At 38.6% G+C, this 21,832-nt stretch overlaps 1 protein-coding gene across 3 annotated transcripts in view; it reads right to left on the bottom strand.

Moving 5' to 3' along the window:
* The window catches only part of FGF7 (fibroblast growth factor 7), a 33,513-nt gene extending 12,412 nt beyond the window's left edge, over window positions 1–21,101 (bottom strand). The window contains exons 1-2 of one of the 3 annotated variants that reach the window (XM_015816216.1): window positions 20,976–21,101; window positions 13,745–14,336 (exon numbers count right to left, since the gene is read on the bottom strand). In XM_015816216.1, the coding sequence (XP_015671702.1) occupies window positions 13,745–14,030 (286 nt within the window). In that variant the 5' untranslated portion in view covers window positions 14,031–14,336; window positions 20,976–21,101. Of the gene's footprint in view, window positions 1–13,744; window positions 14,337–14,479; window positions 14,498–14,906; window positions 15,084–20,975 lie in introns of those variants that run through there. The other 2 variants (XM_015816215.1, XM_015816217.1) reach the window with 2 other exon arrangements.
* Between the last annotated feature and the right edge of the window lie 731 nt (window positions 21,102–21,832).

Here is a 21,832-nt window from a genome sequence, read left to right as displayed (position 1 = left end):
CAAAAATCTTCAGCTATTCTCCATTACTCGCCACAGCAGCACTACAACTTCCTTCCTTCGTGGGAGCTGCAAGGCTTAAAAAAAAAAAATGCATGCTCCTCCTTTGTCAGCATCTCTAGAGAGATTTGCAAAAAATTCAGCGTGCTGCAAGAACTGTTCCCTTTTTTTTCCCCCTTCTTCCACCGGAATTGCAAGGCCAGGGGGTTAATTCTGTTGCTTTTTCTCAGGGGAAAAAAAAAATGCTTTCAGCAGGAGTGGGCTGGCCCCCCATTAGTGGGAGCTTCAGAGCCTGGTTATATCTGCTGAGTCTGCCCTAAAGTTCTAATCCTAATTATGCACCAACCCTAATTACACACACCACATCTACTTCCCACGCTGTAGAGGGAATTATCTTATTTTAGCGAGAGTGGACTCTCTCTGTTTCTCGATTTTTATTAATCTGAAGTCCGTCCCCTGCCATTTTGCATCTCTTGGTACTGTTTTACTAAAACCACCCACGTTCTACATTTTTTCCCCTAATAAATTTCCCCCAGTGTATCCTTATTTTCTGGCAAACATTTAGAATGTCATCCTGATTCTCTTCTGCTATACTGCCCTGCATGACTCAACAGTGCAGGGACTTCTCTCCTGGTCACCATGAATGCCTTCAGCTCTTTGGAAGTCTTCTTCTCCCGTCACCCCTCTCCATAGTGATCAAGCTCTTTGACTGTCCACACAGACTTCTTAAAAAGGTTTTCTTGACTGTTCAAAGCTGATGAGGCAGTCAAGTGATGAAGAGGGACCAGTATTTCCAGCTGGAGGCTCTTCAGAATGAACCTATATTGGGCTGATACAGCAGGCTTTTACATCAAAGTGGCCAATGTAGGAGCATATGAGGTCAGCAGCTGTCCTCAAGCCAGTGTGTTTAGAATAAGTCTAAGAGGTTAACTCTCCTAAAATCAACTCCCAAGATCCTTGAGTTGCACTCTCTGGAGCCTGCTTTCTTACACTCCAACAGCTGGACTCAGCTGGTTATACAGTTGGGTAAGATACTATCCACTAGAGGCTCAGGTTAAAGATTCTAGGAGCTGTGAATTTCTTAACACATTTAGGGACCCAGTGTTTAAGATCTTAGTGGATGAGGGAGTATGTTGTTTTCATCCATGTCCATCCTTAAGCTACTGTTCCACTGATGTCTTCTGGAGGACATCCTCCTCAAATAGCATTTTATATCAGAGTTATTGGTTTTCATTGGTATTATTTGGAATTTGGCTTTACAATATACCAGAGAAATGTTATTTTCGTTGAAACTGCCAATAACGCACCCTTCATAATGTATCAATCAGCTCGATAAAATAGTTATTTTGTGTTCCAGAGTTGCATCAAAAGATTCCCTCTCTCCACTCCTAGAATAACCCTTTTTGCCCTTATTGGCTTCAGATGATCATAATCTAATTTATGTCATTTGTTTCATTTTTATCCCAGACTCCGTACTCTCTTGTACAAGCATTCTTAGTTTGGAATTTTGTGCGGTCTTAAACTTGCACTTTTGAAAACTTGCTTTCTGATCTTTCTGATTATTCTTACGTTATTTACGTTGGGTTTTTCTTCCCTGACACTGTTCGATCTCAGAGGATGTTAAAGAGGTCTGAAGATACGAATTAAATTCAGTGTTATTAGGAATGGATCAATTTCCAGCATATTTATTCACTTTGTTTGAATCATGTTCCAACTTTTCATTGTATTTCCCCCTCTGATTTCTTAGTCTATCATTCTTTAGCTATATTACAATAAAAGACATACAGGTTTAGCTGGTTATGTTGTATAGAATTTTAAATATGTTTCAGCTTATGATGTAAATGATTGAAGATGATGTATATTCTAAAGAGCAAATAGTTTATGGTTAAATAGCTCATAATTAAAAAAAGGGATCAAAGAAAGGAAGGTTAGATTTGGTCTAGTTTTGTTTTGGATTCAACTTGTTTTTGGAATTTGAAGCAATTCTGTTCATTAAGCTTTTCATAAAGGCAATCCTTCAGATAACCAGATCTGCAGCCTGGGTATGTAGGGCCTTAAAGGGGATCACCAGCACCCTGAAGTTCTACCTGGAAAATGAATGCGACACTTAAAATAGCAATGTTACTTCATTATATCAAGGTACTTCCATGATTGTCTCGTGAATTCTGCATTAGCTGTAGATTCTGAGTATTGTTTATGTAAGAGTAATAATAATAATAATAACGAAGTTGGAAGAGACCTTGGAGGTTATCTAGTCCAACCCCCTGCTTGAGCAGAAAACCCTATACCATTTCAGACAAATGGCTGTCCAGCCTCTTCTTAAAAGCCTTCAGTGTTGGAGCATTCACCGTTTCTGGAGGCAGGTTGTTCCACTGGTTAATTGTTCTCACTGTCAGGAAGTTTCTCCTTAGTTCTAGGTTGCTTCTCTCTTTGGTTAGTTTCCATCCGTTGCTTCTTGTTCTGCTCTCAGGTACATACTAAGTACATACTAAGCATGTTACAATAGTTGAAGCAGGAGGTAAATTGGGCATGAGTGACAGTGAGCAGGCCATCCCAATCCAGGAAAAGCCACAGGGACATAGAAGATGCAGCTAAATTTAATCTATCCTAACTGCAACTACTATCTGCTCCTTGAGCAGGAGCTGTGATTCTAGGAGAGTTCCCAAACTATGAGTTACTTTTGACCAGGAGAATACAAGCCAATTCAAAGTCAGATGGCATTATCTGGGCTGCGGCTACAAACCCAGAACTACTGTCTAAAGTCCGTTCTTCCCCATCCTGACCCCAGGTACTGGGTTTAAGGACATTATCAATAGCTAAGCTAAGCTATCCTAAATCCCAGATTTTATGGACGAAAGCAGAACCACTGGCAAAAGTAAAAGAGGACTGAGCGATGATATATTAGAAGGGAGTCACTTCTAATATAAGGAGAATAATGATTTTGGAGGGAATTCTTTTGGTGAGGGAACTGAGAAAAGGCGGGCCAAGGATTTGAGTCTGACTTTGCGTTCTTGACGACAATAAGAGATACCCAATATCTATTTTGTAGAAGGTTTAGTTTTAAAATCCAACCAACTAAATCTGGAAAATAGCCAAATGTACACCCATCATCTTTATAGGTATAGAATAGTTGGCAAACTCAGCAACTCTTAAGACTTGCTGGCTGAGGAATTCTGGGAGTTGAAGTCCACAAGTCATAAAGTTGTCAAGTTTGGAGACCCCTGGTATAGAACACACCGAGACCTCTCCGTGACCGAGATTCAGTACTTTCCTTTGTGTCAGTGCTGTTGCGAAGAGCACAGCTCAGATTTCTATTTAATGTTTGTGGCGGAAGCCTCCAAAGGGTGGATTGAATTTACTGCATCCTTTGGCTACCCTAATCACGTCTTTTAGGCCAGCACCACCCACATTTTTTTAGTCTACTGTCTGCCTGTGAAACCAAGAAGAGAATGGTGGTTTTGGGATGCTGTCCATTGAAAGAATTCTTGAATTCATTATCATGGTTTATGGTGGTACAGAAGTGGATTTACTCCAACGTAATAATAGTTTCATTTCTCTAATCCACATACTGATTCAGTTAAAGGTTCTACACATTATAAAATCACACCCACATCTCTAACCTGTTATTTAGTTGGTAGTCTATGGATTTCTTTGCACAGAGAAGGACGAGGGGGGACATGATAGCAGTCTTCCAATATCTCAGGGGCTGCCACAAAGAAGAGGGAGTCAAGCTATTTTCCAAAGCGCCTGAAGGCAGGACAAGGAGCAACGGGTGGAAACTAATCAAGGAGAGAAGCAACCTAGAACTAAGGAGAAACTTCCTGACAGTTAGAACAATTAACCAGTGGAACAACCTGCCTCCAGAAGCGGTGAATGCTCCAACACTGGAAGTTTTTAAGAAGAAGCTGGACAGCCATTTGTCCGAAATGGTATAGGGTTTCCTGCCTGAGCAGGGGGTTGGACTAGATGACCTCCAAGGTCCCTTCCAACTTTATCATTATTATTATTATATGAAACATGGTGCACTTTTTGAGACCTGCTGGATAAGGTCAAAGTCTTCAGAGCTTTTTTCTTTTTTCCCAACAGAAATTGTACATTATCTTTCCACACAAATGTGCAGAAAAAAGTTGCCAAAAGATGAAATACAAATAGAAAGTAATCCAGTTAAATTAGCATTTTATACTATTTTGTAGTAGCAGTAGAAAAGTCTCAAGAACCTAGAGTCCAATAATAAAATCTATTAATATTAATAATAAGAACAACTACAATAATAATAATAGATAAGCAGTGACAAAATAAAACTAGAACCTGACAGGGAAAATTACCAGTTGTAATCTAATATATATATTTGTACTGAACAAAAACCTCAATCGGCAGGCCTTACGAAAAATCACCAAAACCACGAAGCAAAGATCTTACAAATATAGCAGATGCTTAAAGAGAGAAAATGTTTTTATCTCAACGGGAAGTTATGATGTAAATAGAGTTAGTCTATTATTAGTGTTCTTGCCTCCTGTAATGGGTCTAAAAAGAAGAGAGTCAGATCTTTTGAATAACACAAGAACTGATCCAGGGAGAAACAGCAATGCAATTAATAATAACAACCATCTTTGACAGGCATTAATCTCTCTATATAGACAGATGGCGGGATGAATTCAGTGTAACCAGATGTTCTGATCTTTGGCCTCCCAATCGGCAGCATTTATCCAAAAATTGTAAATGTGTCCCCAAATAGAACCCACTAAGTTTTCCACAAGTACAGTAATTCTCTAATTAAATTCCAACAGTTTGAGGGTTGGTTTTTTTTATTATTTGATATTTTTCCTAAGAAGGAGAGAAACTCCTTTGTTATTACCTGAAATATGCCTATTAATTTGAAGGAAACAGGGTTATACCAGTCAAAGATCATGGCCCAATGTGGTTAAAAGGCTGGGTAAGCAATATTGAGCCAAAGGAACAAGCAATGTTCAGGATGCTGAACTGCTGAATTCTGTTACAGTTGAGCTACAGGTTTTTTTTTTTAAAGTTGATTTCATATATTCAGGAACCTAACACATCCGTAAGACAATACTGATTTCATTCTTGATTTGTTTGCCTTCTTATGAATTCTACGTGCTATTCTCAGCCATATCTCTGAATATCCATTTCCAAAATAACAACATCATTTGTTACAGAGAAGATTTTCCATGCATACCAATGATTAAAATGGCATTATAAACCATCATAGGCTAACTGTATGGCAGCTACGGTTAGCGTCGAGTATGTTTTTAAAAAGTTAAACTGCGAATTTCTTAGGAACCATTTATCTTTTTTCGGTTTTATGATTTTAATACTTAACGTTAGATCAAAAGACATATTGTATTCTGGCAAAAGACAGTTGCCAAAAAGAGTGATACACCTGACATCTATGCAAAAAAAAATATGGCCTGGCAAATGAAAAAAGTGTTTTGTTCGCCTACTTTAAACGGCCATAATGAATCAATCTTCTTAGTTCAAAAGAGCAAAACAATCTATTTTCTTTTGGAAGTGTTGATGTGATGTGGGTAGCAATGCTCAAAAAATAAGGCTATATATAACGTAATCTATCAACTGAGTACCAATGTGTTTTTATTTGATCAGAGCTTCCCCCCAGGAAGGGTTCTAGGTCATCAGGAAACCTAGATCACAGGGGGATTGTGGGTAACCCCTGGAGAAGGGGGAGCTATGTAGGCTTCCTTGAGCTGCCAAATGGAAAGTCTGATACAAATCTAATAAAATAAACGCAAAATAAACTACGGAAAGGACCAAATTGATATCAGTGTATGGATCAAGTAGAGTAAATAAACCACATTTGCTTGTCATTCAACTATTGAGTCTGATTATAATAATACTCAGAGATAACTTTTGTACAGAACATCAATGTATGTGTTGAAAACTCTGTAATTTATCTCAAGAATTCTTACATCAAGAGCAGTTTGGATTAGTGATTGAGACACCAGCCTAGGAATTGGAAGACCGGGAGTCTAGTCCTTCCTTAGGCACAAAGCCAGTTGGGGGATCTTGGGCCAGTCATTCTTTCTCACCCTAGGACAGGGGTAGGCAACCTTGGCTCTTTTATGACTCGTGGACTTCAACTCCCAGAATTCCTGAGCCAGTCCACGAGTCATAAAAGAGCCAAGGTTGCCTACCCCTGCCCTAGGAGGAAGGAAATGGCAAACCACTTCTGAAAACCTTGCCAGGAAAATGGCAGAGACTGGTGCAGGCGGTCCCCAGTAGGCAATGTTGACTTGAAGGCACACGCCCAAAACAAAACAAGCATGCCATTAGCTCTGAATGTAGGTCAGTGCCAGTATTCACATGTTAAAAGATGGAAGTTGAAGATGAGATAGAATAGTTTGCATCAGCTTTGTACATAAGCAGAGGATTTCTTGGTTGAACATTAGGCTCTAGCTATTATTATTATTATTATTTTGCACTGAAATTTTTGTAGGTATGATCTGACATTATTTGAAATGGAACTGGGTACAATTAACCATCCACCGATCATACTCTCATATATTAATTTTTTCCTCTGAAATCACTTGGCTCTTTTTGGATTCAGAGACAAGCGGTAGTGACCCAGGACACATGAGGGAAAGGAAGATGGAGGATAGAATTAATATTTCTGGAAGAATTTGTTTTTTGTCTGACATACTATGGCTTTTTTAAACTGATTAATATCCTATCATTGGAAAGGAGAGTGTAAAACAGAAAGAAAAGACAAAAAACAACAACAACAACCCCATTAAGAGGTCAGGACTTCGTTCCACATCTATTTTGAGGCAAATATCTTCCTTGGGAGTGTTTTTTTGGCTTTTAGTCCTCAAGTTGAAGAGCAGTGATTTATGTCAACCACAGAGTGATTTAATTCAGGCTGTTGGTGGCCTGGTCAATCATTATTCATTAAATTTATTGTCCAAGATGTTAGTAAAAATAGATGTCCTTATTGGTGCCGGTCAGAATTAGATATCAGAGACATTTAAGCTGCTTATCACTCTATAGCTTTTCATATTTTCTCCAGGATATTAAACAACAGCCTGGAATTATATCTTAAACATTAAATGTAACTTTAAGCAAACAAAAGAGTTCCCCCCCCATTGCTAAACGAAAGCTTGGAAGAGACTTATGTGTCACCATTTTCTATGAAATTTACACCCATGCCGCCCAGTTTGAGAGCTGTTTGTTATTATCCGATGGTTGCACGGATTTCTTTGTACTCATTCCCAGAGTGAAAGCTATGGTTAAACCAGGTTCTCGGGATTTTTTTAATGAATTCTATGAGATTGAAGTAGTATATTTATCGGATGGGTCCAAACCCCATCCGATAAAATATACTACTTCAATCTCATAGAATTCATACAATACATTTCAGTCCGTTCAAGCTCTCCTCGCTGGATGGATGCATCTTCTGGTTTAGCAGAAATTGCAGCAAGCCCCAAAGTGCAATCCATCATAACCCTGGCAACAGGGGAAAGTTCTTCTTGCCAGACCAAAATTCCTAAACCCCATCCGATAAATATGCTACTTGGCTGACCTACATGGCTCTATGGCCTAATAAAATCCATGCAAATGTGAGCAGTGCTGGAACCGAAGCATCTCCCAGGAGAGCTGTAGGCTGTGTGTGGCACTGCAGTGCTTCGTCCCCCGAAAGGTAGCTGGAGCTGTGCGTCCTTATGCAAGGTCCCACACCCTCCTGGCTTCAACAGAGTTGTTAGGTTAGCTACAGTTGTATGCAAAAGTTTCTAGTAGTGGATAAATCTAGATCAAATGCTCAGTTTCTCTGGATCCCGAAGTGTTCAGAAGCTGGCACAAACTCTTCATGGCATAAAGGTAATTGCTGAACACCCTGTCTGTATATGTGCAATAGTTTACAGCAGGGACCTCCAAACTTGGCAACTTTAAGACTGAGGAATTTAAGACATGCTGGCTGGGGAATTCTGGGAGTTGAAGTCCACAAGTCTTAAAGTTGCCAAGTTTGGAGAACCTCTAGTTTACAGATTAAAATTAAGGAAACTGACTATGATAGATGCCAAAGTTTGACTAGCCATTCAATCAGAACATAACTTCATACTTGATAGTGGTTAAGACGGCTAGAAACCAGGAGGCTGTGAGTTCTAGTTCCTCCTTAACTCAAGTCTCCTGCTTGAGCAGGGGGCTGGACTAGAAGACCTCCAAGGTCTCTTCCAGCTCTATTCTGTTCTGTTCTGTTCTGTTCTGCTGTGCCGTGCCCTGCCCTGCCCTGCCCTGCCCTGCCCTGCCCTGCCCTGCCCTGCCCTGCCCTGCCCTACCCTACCCTACCCTACTCTACTCTACTCTACTCTACTCTACTCTACTCTACTCTACTCTACTCTACTCTACTCTACTCTACTCTACTCTATTCTAAATGTGATCAACGGGCTGAAAGCAACTATATACAAGTAATGCCTTAGTTATTTACATTCCTGGTCATCAACCAAAACATTACTCTATTTTCAATGGGCTGGCTGTGTCCCAGCTTGTTGGATCATCATTTCTGCAGGCATCATAGCCACCTATGTTACATGGCAGATCGCGTATGTATGTGGTTCCTGATTGGCTAGGATCTCATGTCTCTCATGAACAAAAATTATACTAGCAATTATATTTTAAATGGCTTTTCGAAATATTGAAAAACGGAGCAGCACTGCTCCTTTCAAATCTTAATAACGTCCATATTAAAAATGAAGCTTGTGAAAATTGAATGTGATAACAACTGTGGCTTAGTGATGTCAAATATTTTACCATTTTTCTCTCATTGTTCAAAAGACTATAAAACGTTAGAATCGAGTATATACAATCAAATGCGGAGCACGGTCATGCTGATTCTGGACGATGATGTCATTTGCTCTTCTATTATATTCTCATAGGATTGCATTTTTCTGTAATTGATGAGGGTTGAAGTAAACGCCCACTTTGTATAATGGAGAAAGACAAAGGTATGTAGAATGTACATTATGAGGACATCAAAGGGATATAATAGTTATTAAAAGAGGTGTGCATGTTAGACATTCCTCTTTTAGCAACCAGTACTGATGATTCTTTTCAATTTTGGACATCCTAGGTTAGAAAAGATTGGCTTAGCTCTGCTATTTATTTTGTGCAGCACCTAGATGTATGCGATAAACGTTTCTCTCACGCACACATTTTATACATCAGTGGTTCAACTATGCATTTTTATGTGGGTGTGAAATCCCAAATGCACAACTTTGTTACGGATAAGTATCATCCTGTTCTGTATTCCTACAATTTGCTTTATACCCGTCTAACTGAAAACAGAAACCTCCCACATGTTTCCAGCTTTAGGGATCTGTCACTTTAATCATGAGAAACTCCAGGCCTGTTGATAGCAATGAGGTCACACTTTCAGCCTCTGTTCATTTAAAGCACATGGCCGAAGCAGACAAATTGGTTTTGGTATATTGCTTTGGGTACCTTAATAAGATCTTCAGCAGGACTTCCACCCAGGATATTGGCTAGACTGACTTACAATATTAAAATAAAATAAAATATTTATTTGAAAATACAAGAAATGGCCAGGTTGAGTTTCCCTCCAAGAGCTGACTTTTTAAAGAGGAAGCTCAATAGATATGTTATAATTCAGATGTTGACTGAAGGGAAATCAAGGTGGATGTTGGTAGCATTTTTTGTAGATCTGTTGGTACACAGAGACTTCTGAGTTGTGGGATCTTCCGTTGGCCTTACAGGTATCTTATGGGCAGCTGTGTGGACAAGACTTAGAGCAAGGGTGTCCAACCTGGGCAACTTTAAGACTTGTGGACTTCAGCTCCCAGAATTCCCCATGCTGGCTGAGGAATTCTGGGAGTTGTAGTCCACAAGTCTTAAAGTTGCCAAGGTTGGACACCCCCAACTTAGAGTGAATGGTTCTAAGTGAGAATAGAAACATATAAACAGGTGTGTTTTGAAATCTGTACTTCCAACAGGGCAGAACAGCTAATGACATATTAACGTCACTTCAACTTGTTATCCTCACGATATATTGAAGTTATAGTTTCCCAGATTCCCAGCAAAAACAGGCAATGGGAACACTGGAACCAATAATCCCAACTCTTGTACAGAGAATGAAGTTGGAGAAAGTTGCACTAGTAGCTAAATTAATCCAACCCACTTCCAACCACTCACTTCCAAAACTTGCCAATAAAACTGCAGGAATATGTTCAGGTGTTGGCCAAGAGCCAACAATGACTCAAAAGCTCTCTCTCTCTCTCTCTCTCTCTCTCTCTCTCTCTCTCTCTCTCTCTCTCTCTCTCTCTCTCTCCCTCCCTCCCTCCCTCCCTCCCTCGCTCTCTCTCTCTCTCTCAAACACACACACACACACACGAAGTACATCAACACAAAAGTAATAAAGAAAAAATCCACACCTTCTCTTAAGAGAATATATACATTTAAATAGGAGACTCTAGCTAAAACCCTTATTCACAGGGTGAACTTTAAGGAGGAATTTAAGAGAGAGAAGGCCAGGAGAGCAAATGAAGTTTAAAAGAGCAACCACGAGGAATTAGGAAAGGACACACCTAGACAAGGGAATGAGTCTTTGTATATATGTATGTGTGTGTAGATCAAGGAAAGCTCTGAGTGTAAAAGCTATCTAAGGTATACTTTTAGATTTAGATAAAGATACGGACAAGGAGGCTGTATAGAGATAATAGCATCTTCTTGTATGTTAATAACGAGATTCTGGATAATTCTCATTCTGAAATCTCATTCTGAATAATGAGGCCATCGAATGATTTGGGGAATGGAATAGAAATAAAACAAGCTTTGATTAGTCAATAGGCTGCAAGTAATTGCAGTAGTGGAGACACCGGATAGATCATGATTATCTGTCAAGAAAACAATACTAAAAATATTTCTAGTTTTACTCAGATACCTATCCACCCTATTGGATACTCTGTTGACAAAAGAAAATAACTCAGATGCTCCTAAGGGGTGGCCTTTATGTCTGTTAATTATTAATCCCAGTGGAACCATGAACACCAGGGTTGGAATCACATGACTCCGTCGATAGTGGGATACATTTAATGCCCCGGGAGATGAAAGCTGGGGTGTCTTGGTGTCTTTGTCCGGAGAGATGAAGAATCCAAGAAGGCGACCTTCTTAATGGAACGTGAGGTTCATTATCTGAGCAGAAAAAATGTAAGTTGAGGAGCTTGTTTCTCCACTGCTTTTCCACACTGCCCTTATTTCGGGAATGAAGTCTTTTACCATGAGGCTTATACATATGTACACACACACACACACAAACACGCACACGGACAGACGATACGTTTTTTGGAACACCAGAAAGGGAGAGTCTTAGGATAGGATTGAGAGGAGGAGCAGAGAGGGTGAAGACAACGTGAAGCATCCTTTCCTACCCGCATCCTTTTCCAGGAATCCCAAGATTGTACAGACATTTGGTTGTAAATGTGGTGTCCCTGGAGGAAAGGTTAGGCTTGGGACACTGAGTAGAGTTTTTTTGAGGTCTCCTTACTGTGGGGACCAAGGGTGGGAGGTGGCTGAAAAGAATCGCTTTTCTAGCCACCCTGTCTCTTATTCTACACAGCGTATCTCTTATTTTACACTCTGTTAATTGTTTCTTACGCAAGCACAGTGTGATTCTCCTCTCACACTTGGAAACCCACATTATCTGAAATCAACCACGAATGAGTTGGAATGAAATTACAAATTGACAAAAAAGAAGTCATCTGTACCAGATGAACCACACCAAAGGTGGTCATTCATTCTTGTGTCCCAGTTTCACCATCCAGAATTCCAGGAGCTCATGTCAGACTTGCACGCAGGTAAAGATTTTTTGGGGCAGTTTGATTAGTCCCCCCCCCTTCGCCCTCTCTCTCTCTCTCACTCCCTGTCATTGCTTACTGAGAACCTCTTTACATCCTTCAGAGGAATTTTAAAGGTTTGGAATTCTGGATTCCAAACCCTGATTTTTGAATTTGAGACTTTGACATCACTGTGACCTGATCCAGTATGTCTTGGATAAGTATGTTGATCAATTTATTTCAATGCGTATTTTCCTAAAGTTGGAGGGGAAGTATCCTCCTTTTTGATTGGGACTTCTTTTTTCCAACAATGTTGGTTTTAACTCTATGGCAAGATACAATGGAGAGCAATAATACATTTTATAAGGCTGAAGTAAGTACAGTTAACATTTACTTCAAACTGATATACATTCCAACACACCCTTCACGTACATATGCTTGTGATGTATTGCACGATTCGTCATTAATCTCTGGTCTTTTTATCCTGTAATTGATCTGTTGGCTTCATTAATTTCAGTGTTTTAACCCATGTAAGAAATTCAGTTATTTTAGGCGTGCACCCTTTTTTAAATGAGCCATATGATCCAACCGAGGTCTAACTTGACCAACGGAGATTGAAGTAAAGTATATTTTGTATCATTATTGGTCACTATGAGGTGCTAGAAATCCATCTAAAGAAATAGGGGGTAAAGAAATAAAACATGATAATAGCTTATTTTCAACGTTGCAGGAATTGAGGCACAAAAATATAGACACAAGTTGTGTTACTTTTATGCATTTTGATGTGGCAAAGCAGTGGGAGATTTCAGAAGGGCCGAATGAAAATGGCTTATTTTGGTTTTAGGTTCTTATACTAAGATTTTATCTATTCGTAGTAATTGATTCCATGTAGTAATGACCTGAACTAATATAAGAATCAGTTTTAAAAGACAGGTATGTTATATAGAATGTTATAAATTATGCCTGGTAGCGTAATTTTTTAGATGCAGAACTGCGTAAAGTATACTTTTGACCTGCCCAGGTCAATATTAAATATAAACAAAGGAGTTACTGATCTATGCTTCCCTTATACATTTTTCCTTTACAGTCATTTTTTATAAATTATCCCAAGCCTGATATAAAACTATTAATATTAGCAAGATTCTAAAAGTGCATTTCAGGATTTTCTTACCAGAATCACATCACAGATCGGATTTATAACACTACTTACTGTATATAATTAGTACTTACGAATAAAAAAGGAATGAATATTGGACTTAAAATATTCATTTATCGGTTCTCTTGTAGGTTTTAAAATAATGTTCAGCTATGGAAAAAAATGTTGATTGAATAAAAAAGGAATGAATATGGGACTGAAAATATTCATTTATCGGTTCTCTTGTAGCTTTTAAAATAATGTTCAGCTATGGGAAAAAATGTTTGATTGTCAAAAAAAAAAAAAAAGCATTGCATTTTTATTATATTCACGGGCCATTCCAATCTGGTAAACTATCGTGTAGTTTTATCATGACCTCTTTCTCCTCTTTAAATTTGACTTGCGGTCAAGTGTTGATACGACTGTTTAGAAACTCCAGACCAATATCTATAGGGAGCTTGTATTTCAACCCTAAAATCCCGTCCAATCTGTACCATTTCAGACCTTAACACATACCAGCCTTAATTCACTTGTTATACTGGGCTTTCTCTGCTAATAGTTACCAGCTGTAAGTAATACATTAGCCGATCTGTAACATAGTGGAAACATATTATTTAAAAAACGATGCCTTTTAAATAAATCAAGACCAAATGCCCTTGTCATATGATTCATAGGAAAATGCTTAATTACTAGTGTGGCCAGTATCTTCTGCCCTCATCCTTTACTTGGCCCCAAGCAACTTGTGACAATGGCCTGGAGTTTTCAGTTCACCTTGCGGGGAAAAGAGGTTACTCACTGTAGTTGCTGTTAAGATCCCGTACTCCTTTGATTTTGCCTCTCTTGTCGATCTTGACGTACCACTGAGTTCGACAGAACAGCCGTCTGACTCTTACATTCCCCCCTTCCATATAATCGTAGCTTCTAGTATGTCGCTCCGGGGAGGAACAGTTTACATTTGTAGCCATTTGCTCTGGGTTCATGTCATTGCAAGCTAAGGAGAGAGCACCCACCAGGAAGATAAGGTAAAAATATGATCTGTAGAGCAAAGTTGGCAGGATCCATGTCAATATCCATTTGTGCATTATAGTGCAGTGTTCTGGGTGCTCACGGACAACATAATGAAAAAAAATCCGTCTTCAGTAGCTCGTCGTTCCTTGGTCATTGACCTGTCCTCTGTTTTTCCCTGGATTTGTAAAGTGACTTCACCGGCAACTGTGCTTCCTTCTTGCAAACAGAAAAACAACAACAAAACCTTCTTTTCAAATATTGGTATTAGGGAGAATCGACCCTTTAAATATCCTCTATCCAGGATTTCCTTCAAAGAAGCAGGTTGCAATAGCCTCGGCTGCTGTAGCTTCCTTTGCTACTCGTATTCGCTGCTCCTCGCACTGAAAGCAAAAGATCTATCAGGAAATTGGTACGCACAAATAGTTATGGTCATTACATAAGCCATGAATAAAACAATAAGCAGGCAAAATGTTTATGCAGACACGTTAGCAAGGGTCTAGGACGCTACAAGAGCCTCTCCAACCTTGATAACGCTCTTGGGCTCGCTTGTCCTTTGCCGTTCTCTCTGCGCCTTACGATTCAGGTCAGTTGCCAGACTTTTCTGCAGAAAGCCACTCTTTCAACCCTCTGTCATTTGATTGCTTCACGGGGTCTATTACGTTAGGAAATCCTTACAGGCTCGCTCCTATAACCCAGTTTTTAATTATCAGGAGAACTGGATAACATTTCTTCCTATTTTTACACACTCCACTCTCTCTCTCTCTCTCTCTCTCTCTCTCTCTCTCACACACACACACACACACACACACAAACAAACCCAGAGATTTATTGCTGCTGGCTCCTAAGAAACTGTCAGGAGCCTTACCTCTGATATTACGGCAGAGTGAGGATGGCAAATGTTAGCAGCTAAGCGATCTTTCGAAAAGTTTTCAAGAAGACAGATGACTTACTTGCTCCTGTTGATGACAGCTGGACCCACAAGTATTCCATTTCTGCTGTTTGCCTTTTGCAACATGAGAGGTTCTACTGTAGCTCCAAACTTCCCTAGCTCAGAAAAGACTGCGACAGGATCATAATTGTTTCCATAAATCAACATGCGCAAGAGGGTGTGTGCCTATACACTTGTGTGTGTGTGTGTGCGCGCGCTTGAGAGAGAGAGAGAGTGAGGCAGAGAGGGAGAGTGAATGTGTTGTCTTTAGCTTATTTAGAATTAATTTTTTTTTTAAGGAAAACCTTTGCTGACCTCTCTTGGAAGCAATTAGGACCTAACCAGTCAGCTGTCAGTGGAATACATGAACAAAAATAAAATGCTATGTGGAATTCTGTAGTCATCAGAGGGAGCTACGATTGTGGTGGATGCCATGCGTTTCAAGTCTTCCAGAATCCTGAATCCCTTGATTCCTAAATTCAAACACTCTCCTACTTTTACTATTTATTTAGTAAAGCGTGATCCTTTACTAAAGCAGATGTACTTTTTTTTTTTCTCAAGCCTGATGGCTGCGCTTAACTTTCTTTCATAGGGGCTGATTCAGCTAATATTCTGAACTTTTCATTCCTAAATTGTATACATGGGCTATAATAGTCTATAAGGCAAGAGTTAAACTGGCCTATGTCAATCAGGTTTGGCCACTGTCAGTCCTGGCCATCACTTGGTAAAGGAATAAAGTGAGAACAGCAACATACTTAATACTTGTGCTTCCTTGTTCAGTATCTTGGCATTGCAAGTCATATTCCACCTTGGATTAAATTATATTGCGAAGTTTTTATGGAATGGAGTTGGATTATAGTCAGATTTGGAGTCAGTGCAAACGAGACGGATATCTCTGGATTATCTGTCATTGTTACCAATGATCTATCTATCTGTCTGTCTGTCTGTCTGTCTGTCTGTCTGTCTGTCTGTCTGTCTGTCTGTCTGTCTGTCTATCTATCTATCTAATCTATCTATCTGTCAATGCCTACCGCAGGTTAACAAACTGGTTCTGAACATTGTCCAAAGTTGAAAATAAAGCATATGCGAGCTTTCATTGACATTCAGGAGAATTTCTAGTATTTATCTAGAAGTAGATAGGAAACCTCACTTTATTGATGTAAAGTCTTAGGCATACATGACCAAAAAATGAACTTGATCACATTGCACAATGTCTTTTGATAGTCTAGGCTAGGGTATGTCTCTCTGAGGTTCAGTAGTGCTTTAGAGTTGATCTTAATTTTGGAAAATCAAGGAATACATTTTCTACACAAATAAATAAACACAAATGACAAGAACCAGGCTAACAGGTGTGGGAGGAGGCTGATCTAGGTTGTGTCATTTTTGGTTCTTTAGACCTTGCATTGATAGCTGGCATCCTAATGCTCCTTGATCTATGAAACCCAGGTCCAGCTTCAGTTAAGTAGATTTATGTGAGACCGTTTTTGTGGGACACACAACTCTTTATAGACTGACAAGACAAGTGGTTAAGATGTGTGCCACATCACAGGTACCAAATGATTGCATTAAGAGTTCATCTCAAAGCCTGTAGTTTAAAGGGAGGATTTGTTGGTGGAGAAGATTAAGGACCTATATGGAAAGCCCGTGTATAACTGGAGAATGAAGGGCCATCCAAGACAACTACAAATAGTTGTGCATTTGAAAGAGACTTGTACCAGTTGAAGGTGACAGTTGTGAAATGGTTGCTTTCACATTGGTGAGGAACTGTATTAGCCTTCTTTGTACAAACTCAAGCATGGTGGGAATTTCACTTTCACCGAAAAGCCTTCAGCATTATTTTTATAGCTTATTACTTGAAGAAGTACATAAAAATGTAGCTATTACAGCATCAAGTCATTGACCAGTCAACCCCATTATAGCCCAATATGTTACAATGGCTGTTCAAGATCTCATAACTGGGACTAGATACATGAGACTTTTTTAAACTGGAATCAACCCAGGAATCTTCTCTATCTGGAATACGGCATCCAGTTTTGGTCACCACGATGTAAAAAAGATGCTGAGACTCTAGAAAGAGTACAGAGAAGAGCAACAAAGATGATTAGGGGACTGGAGGCTAAAGCATATAAGGAAAGGCTGCTGGAATTGGGTATGTCTAGTTTGATAAAGAGAAGGACGAGGGGCGATATGATAGCAGTGTTCCAATATCTCAGGAGTTGCCCCAAAGAAAAGGGAGTCAAGCTATTCTCCAAAGTCCCTGAGGGCAGGACAAGAAGCAACGGATGGAAACTGATCAAGGAGAGAAGCAACCTAGAACTAAGGAGAAACTTCCTGACAGTCAGAACAATTAACCAGTGGAACAACCTGCCTCCAGAAGCGGTGAATGCTCCAACACTGGAAGTTTTTAAGAAGAGACTGGACAGCCATTTGTCTAAAATGGTATAGGGTTTCCTGCCTGGGGGGTTGGACTAGAAGACCTCCAAGGCCCCTTCCAACTTTATTTATTTATTTATTTATTTATTTATTTATTTATTTATTTATTTATTTATTTATATTTATTTATTATTATTATTATTATTATTATTATTATTATTATTATTATTATTATTATTATTATTATTATTATTATTATTATTATTATTATTATTATTAAAATAGGACGAGGAAGGAATCTGGTATATGTTTGGCACATTGCATTATTCATAAAAATAATAAAGACGGGATAAAAAATAACTAACTAAAAATATTGTTGATTCTGAATAGTTGCCATCTATTATTAAAACCCCAGCAGTATTGGTGTGATATTTTTTTTCCCAGTTTTGGTTTTATAGACATACCACCTTACAAACTGTTGAGTTCATAAGTATCCTGCAGCCACTTTTACTTATTTCCCAAGCCGCTTCCCACTCGGATCCTGAAAACCGAGTGTCCGCAGCATTTCGTAGAAGATGGGCTGGGTGGTCACAGAGTAAAATTTCGTAATATTTAAAGTTTACCCATTCCTTTTTGGTCATCTCCGCCTAGCTAACTTGTTTGTTCGCATATCCAGTATAAATTACCTTACTTTACCTGATACTTTGCTTCAGTTCCAGAAATCTGGAAATACTCAAGCTTTTAGAAAATGTTTCTCATAGTTTTCTTCAGCTCTGGAAAAGAAATCATTTGGGTAAATTGCTTAGTGAATGATTTCCAGAGCTTTTCTAGCTTAGTTTTTTTTTTTTTTTTGAAAGCCTTGGCTAAATTAATCCTTTATTCATATTTTGTAGCACTGAATATGAATTAGTGAGATGTCCATCATTTCTAAGGTGTGTCCGTTTAGGAGTGAGGAATTATACATACAACGCAGAGAAAATCATAAATGGGAAAATGATAAATGCAACATCCATAGTTATGCCTTCCAAATTGCATACTTTTTATATGCGCCCATTATGTATGTGCCCATTATGTACATTTTCTTGAGGAATGATTAAACGGGATCAGAAAAAGGGGAGTGAGTACATTCTGCATACTAAATATGTTTAGTATAAATTAGTGTATGTTAGTATATATTACTATATGTTTGGTATAAATATACTAAGTATGCACTAAATGTTTTGACCCTGCCACGTCCCAGTGCTAAAGCTGAGCCAATTCTTTTAATTCTTTAAGCATTCTGCTTACGTGAAAAGAATAGCTGAAATGTTTTTTTAAAAAAATAATTTGGTTCCTGGATTTTAATTGCCTCTTGAATTAATCTTATCTGAATCTTACATGGATCAATGAAGCAGCAGATAATGATGAATAAACTGTATACCTGTGGAGGAAAACAAATCTAGGTGTATTTTATAATAATTCCTGCCCATAAAGTTAAATGCATCCATGATTGCTGTTTATATTTCTTAATGGTAGATACCTTGATGTTTTATAAATCTGAATACTGCAATTCATAGTGTAACTTTAAAAGAGAAACTATTTGTTTGCTAATATTTAATTGTGTTAACCTGCACGTCACAGCAGCCTAAAATTATATACTACCAGTTGCTGTGGGCCAATATTCTGGTTTATAGTCTTTTTAAAAATAATTTCAAAATCTTTCCAGGTGATGTTGTTGGGAAAGGATCTATTTGTTGCAGATATGCATTCTCACATTCTCCAAAGCAACTTTTTGCCTTCAGCTCTAAAGTACTGTTTAATAGTTTAATTAATATTTAATACTGCGCTCAGATTGACCAGGGATTTTTCTGTTTTACATTGCTAATTACCTTTTATACTTTTAGCAAGCCAGACATCAAAAGACTAATCACTCTTAATGAATAATCCTGACAGTTGTTTTAATTTAATTCAATTTCTTATTCCAGTTCCTCCCATTGGAAATTCTAGACAAAATATTAATTGTATGGTAGAAGAGTGAAAGCTTTTGCATAAACTTAAAACAAATATATCAAGATTCAATAGATGGATTTTAGATGGGCTGCAGAAATGGGAGCGAGCATCCCAAATTTGAAAATGTATTATCAGGTAGATAATTAACTTCATTTGATTCTGTTTGTATTAGGAGATCTCACTAAGCAAAGCAATGGACTGCCATAAAGAGTATTTATCTTTTAATCTCTATTAATAGACTTCTATGCCACCATTATTTGTACATTATAACCTGATAATTTTTAAATCACATAATTTTTCAGCCCTGGTATTTTTCAAAAATATGCAAAATTACTAATCAATTACCATAATATTGTTTCAGGCCTAGGAAAAATACGTATCCAGTAATGAAAGATAGCGCTTCCCCTCTGTTTATCTTTTTTGAAGTAGAGAATCAATATTGATTAACTGAAATAAAATTATTAGAGAATTGTAACTACTCTAAAACAAATTACTTTTACGATAATACTGGATCACATAACAACGATGTCCTGGTTGTTAGCTATTCTGGTTCTTTTTGCCAGCAGCTTAACATTGTGTGGATAAAGAGGAAGTTAAAACTGTATATTGTATATCACCCATCTACTATTTTCAGTAACTTGATATTTACTTATCCAAAGGGATAATGCCGAGGATCTTTTTTCTTTTATTGCACATTCAGACAGGCCCCTCTTGATCTGAAGGACTCTTGGGATGTTGACTTAGTTGATCCATTTCATCCCTAGAAAGAAGGTGATGTCAAACTCCTTCTCAAAATGTTGCTTAGAAAACTATGGACCTGTCTATGTAATTGGCGGGTGTCAAGACTGATGACTCCCCCCAAAAATGGAAATCAGAAGATTTCCTTTCTATCTCTGTCCAAGAGCTGCAATGAAAAATGTTGCATTGATGACACAATCCTGATTAGATTAGCATATATATATATATTACACCACACAGTACTTCCTCAAAATGTTGAAAGGCTTGTTTTGTTGTTGTTAGTTGCGAAGTTGTGTCCCACCCATCGCAATCCCATGGACAATGTTCCTCCAGGCCTTCCTGTCCTCTACCATCTTCTGGAGTCCATTGAAGCTCAGGCCTCCTGCTTCAGTGACTCCATCCAGCCACCTCATTCTCTGTCGTCCCCTTCTTCTCTTGCCCTCCATCTTTCCCAGCATCAGGCTCTTCTCCAGTGAGTCCTTCCTTCTCATTAGGTGGCCAAAGTACTTGAGTTTCAACTTCAGGATCTGGCCTTCTAAAGAGCAGTCGGGGTTGATCTCGTTTAGAATAATGAATCTTCAGAAGCAAGAATCACAATTTTATAAAATATGGGAAGGCAATATTCATCAAGTTAAGCAAATAGATTTGCTCTCATTGCCTCTCATGATAATGGGGATTATGGACAATTTGGGGGCAAGTCTGCTGAACAGCGAACTTCTTTTTCTTCGTTTTTCCTTCCACAGTCTTGTATTATTCTTTGTTTAATTCTTTTCCTTTTCCATATAGATTACTCTTCAGTAAAAATTAAAAACACCGGCCCTGCTAAAAACTAAGTTAACTTGGTCTATCATCCTCCAGGTTCTTAGATTTTTACGTCCTGGAATTTCATGCTCCTACTTGACATTCATCTAACTTTTCTGCAAAGAATGTGGCAAGATGTTTGGTCTTGGAAGGAAACTTAAGTTCCTGAGAATATTCCTGTTAAACTTACCAGATGGACCCAGCGCCCTTTCTCCATATCATGTTTCAGGAAAGCTGAAAAATTAAGGCAGACTTCATTGGCCGACTTCAGTTAATTTTCACTAGAATCGGTCTGTTAATCTTCCCTCTTTTGTGTCCTCACCCTTCCTTGACAAATGAAAGTGCGATGTTGCTTTTTTTTCTTCTTCCCCTGCTTAGTATGGCTAAATAAGAGTATTTGATAAAAACAGAAGTTAACAATTCTATAGGCAGACCGCCCAGTTTGTTTCCTGGTTTAAAACGGGTAAAACAACTCTTCTCTTTTCTCCTTTTGTAGTTAGGAAATGTTCACAACCAAGAGGCAAGTGATATATCCAGTTGTCCTTCTTACTGGATGCTCCATTGCAAATCCTAATTCCCCTTCTTCACCCCGATGAACTGTATAAGGGAAATGTGCTTTCCATCGAAGCATTCAAGTTGTGAATGAAGGCGTCTTTTGGGGGGTGCTGATGTCAGCAAATTCCTGCCTGCCATTTATATTTTTGTGAAAGCCAGATGGCCCAGCTTCCCTGGGTCTAGAAGGTATACAAAACCTGTTGTAGGTGAATAATAATAATAATAATAATAATAATAATAATAATAATAATAGTAGTAGTAGTAGTAGTAGTAGTAGTAGTAGTAGTAGTAGTAGTAGTAGTAGTAATAAAGTTGGAAGGGACATTGGAGGTCATCTGGTCCAACCCCCTGCTCAGGCAGGAAACCCTACACCATTTCAGACAAATGGCTGTCCAGTCTCTTCTTAAAAACTTCCAGTGTTGGAGCATTCACCACTTCTGGAGGCAGGTTGTTCCACTGGTTAATTGTTCTAAGTGTCAGGAAGTTTCTCCT

This window comes from Protobothrops mucrosquamatus, unplaced genomic scaffold (genome assembly GCF_001527695.2).
Source record: "Protobothrops mucrosquamatus isolate PMUCROS unplaced genomic scaffold, P.Mucros_1.0 scaffold415, whole genome shotgun sequence".
In the NCBI taxonomy this organism is placed as follows: Eukaryota; Metazoa; Chordata; class Lepidosauria; order Squamata; family Viperidae; genus Protobothrops; species Protobothrops mucrosquamatus.
The sequence above is the reverse complement of the archived record's forward strand: the minus strand, read 5'-3'. Positions and strand labels throughout refer to the sequence as shown.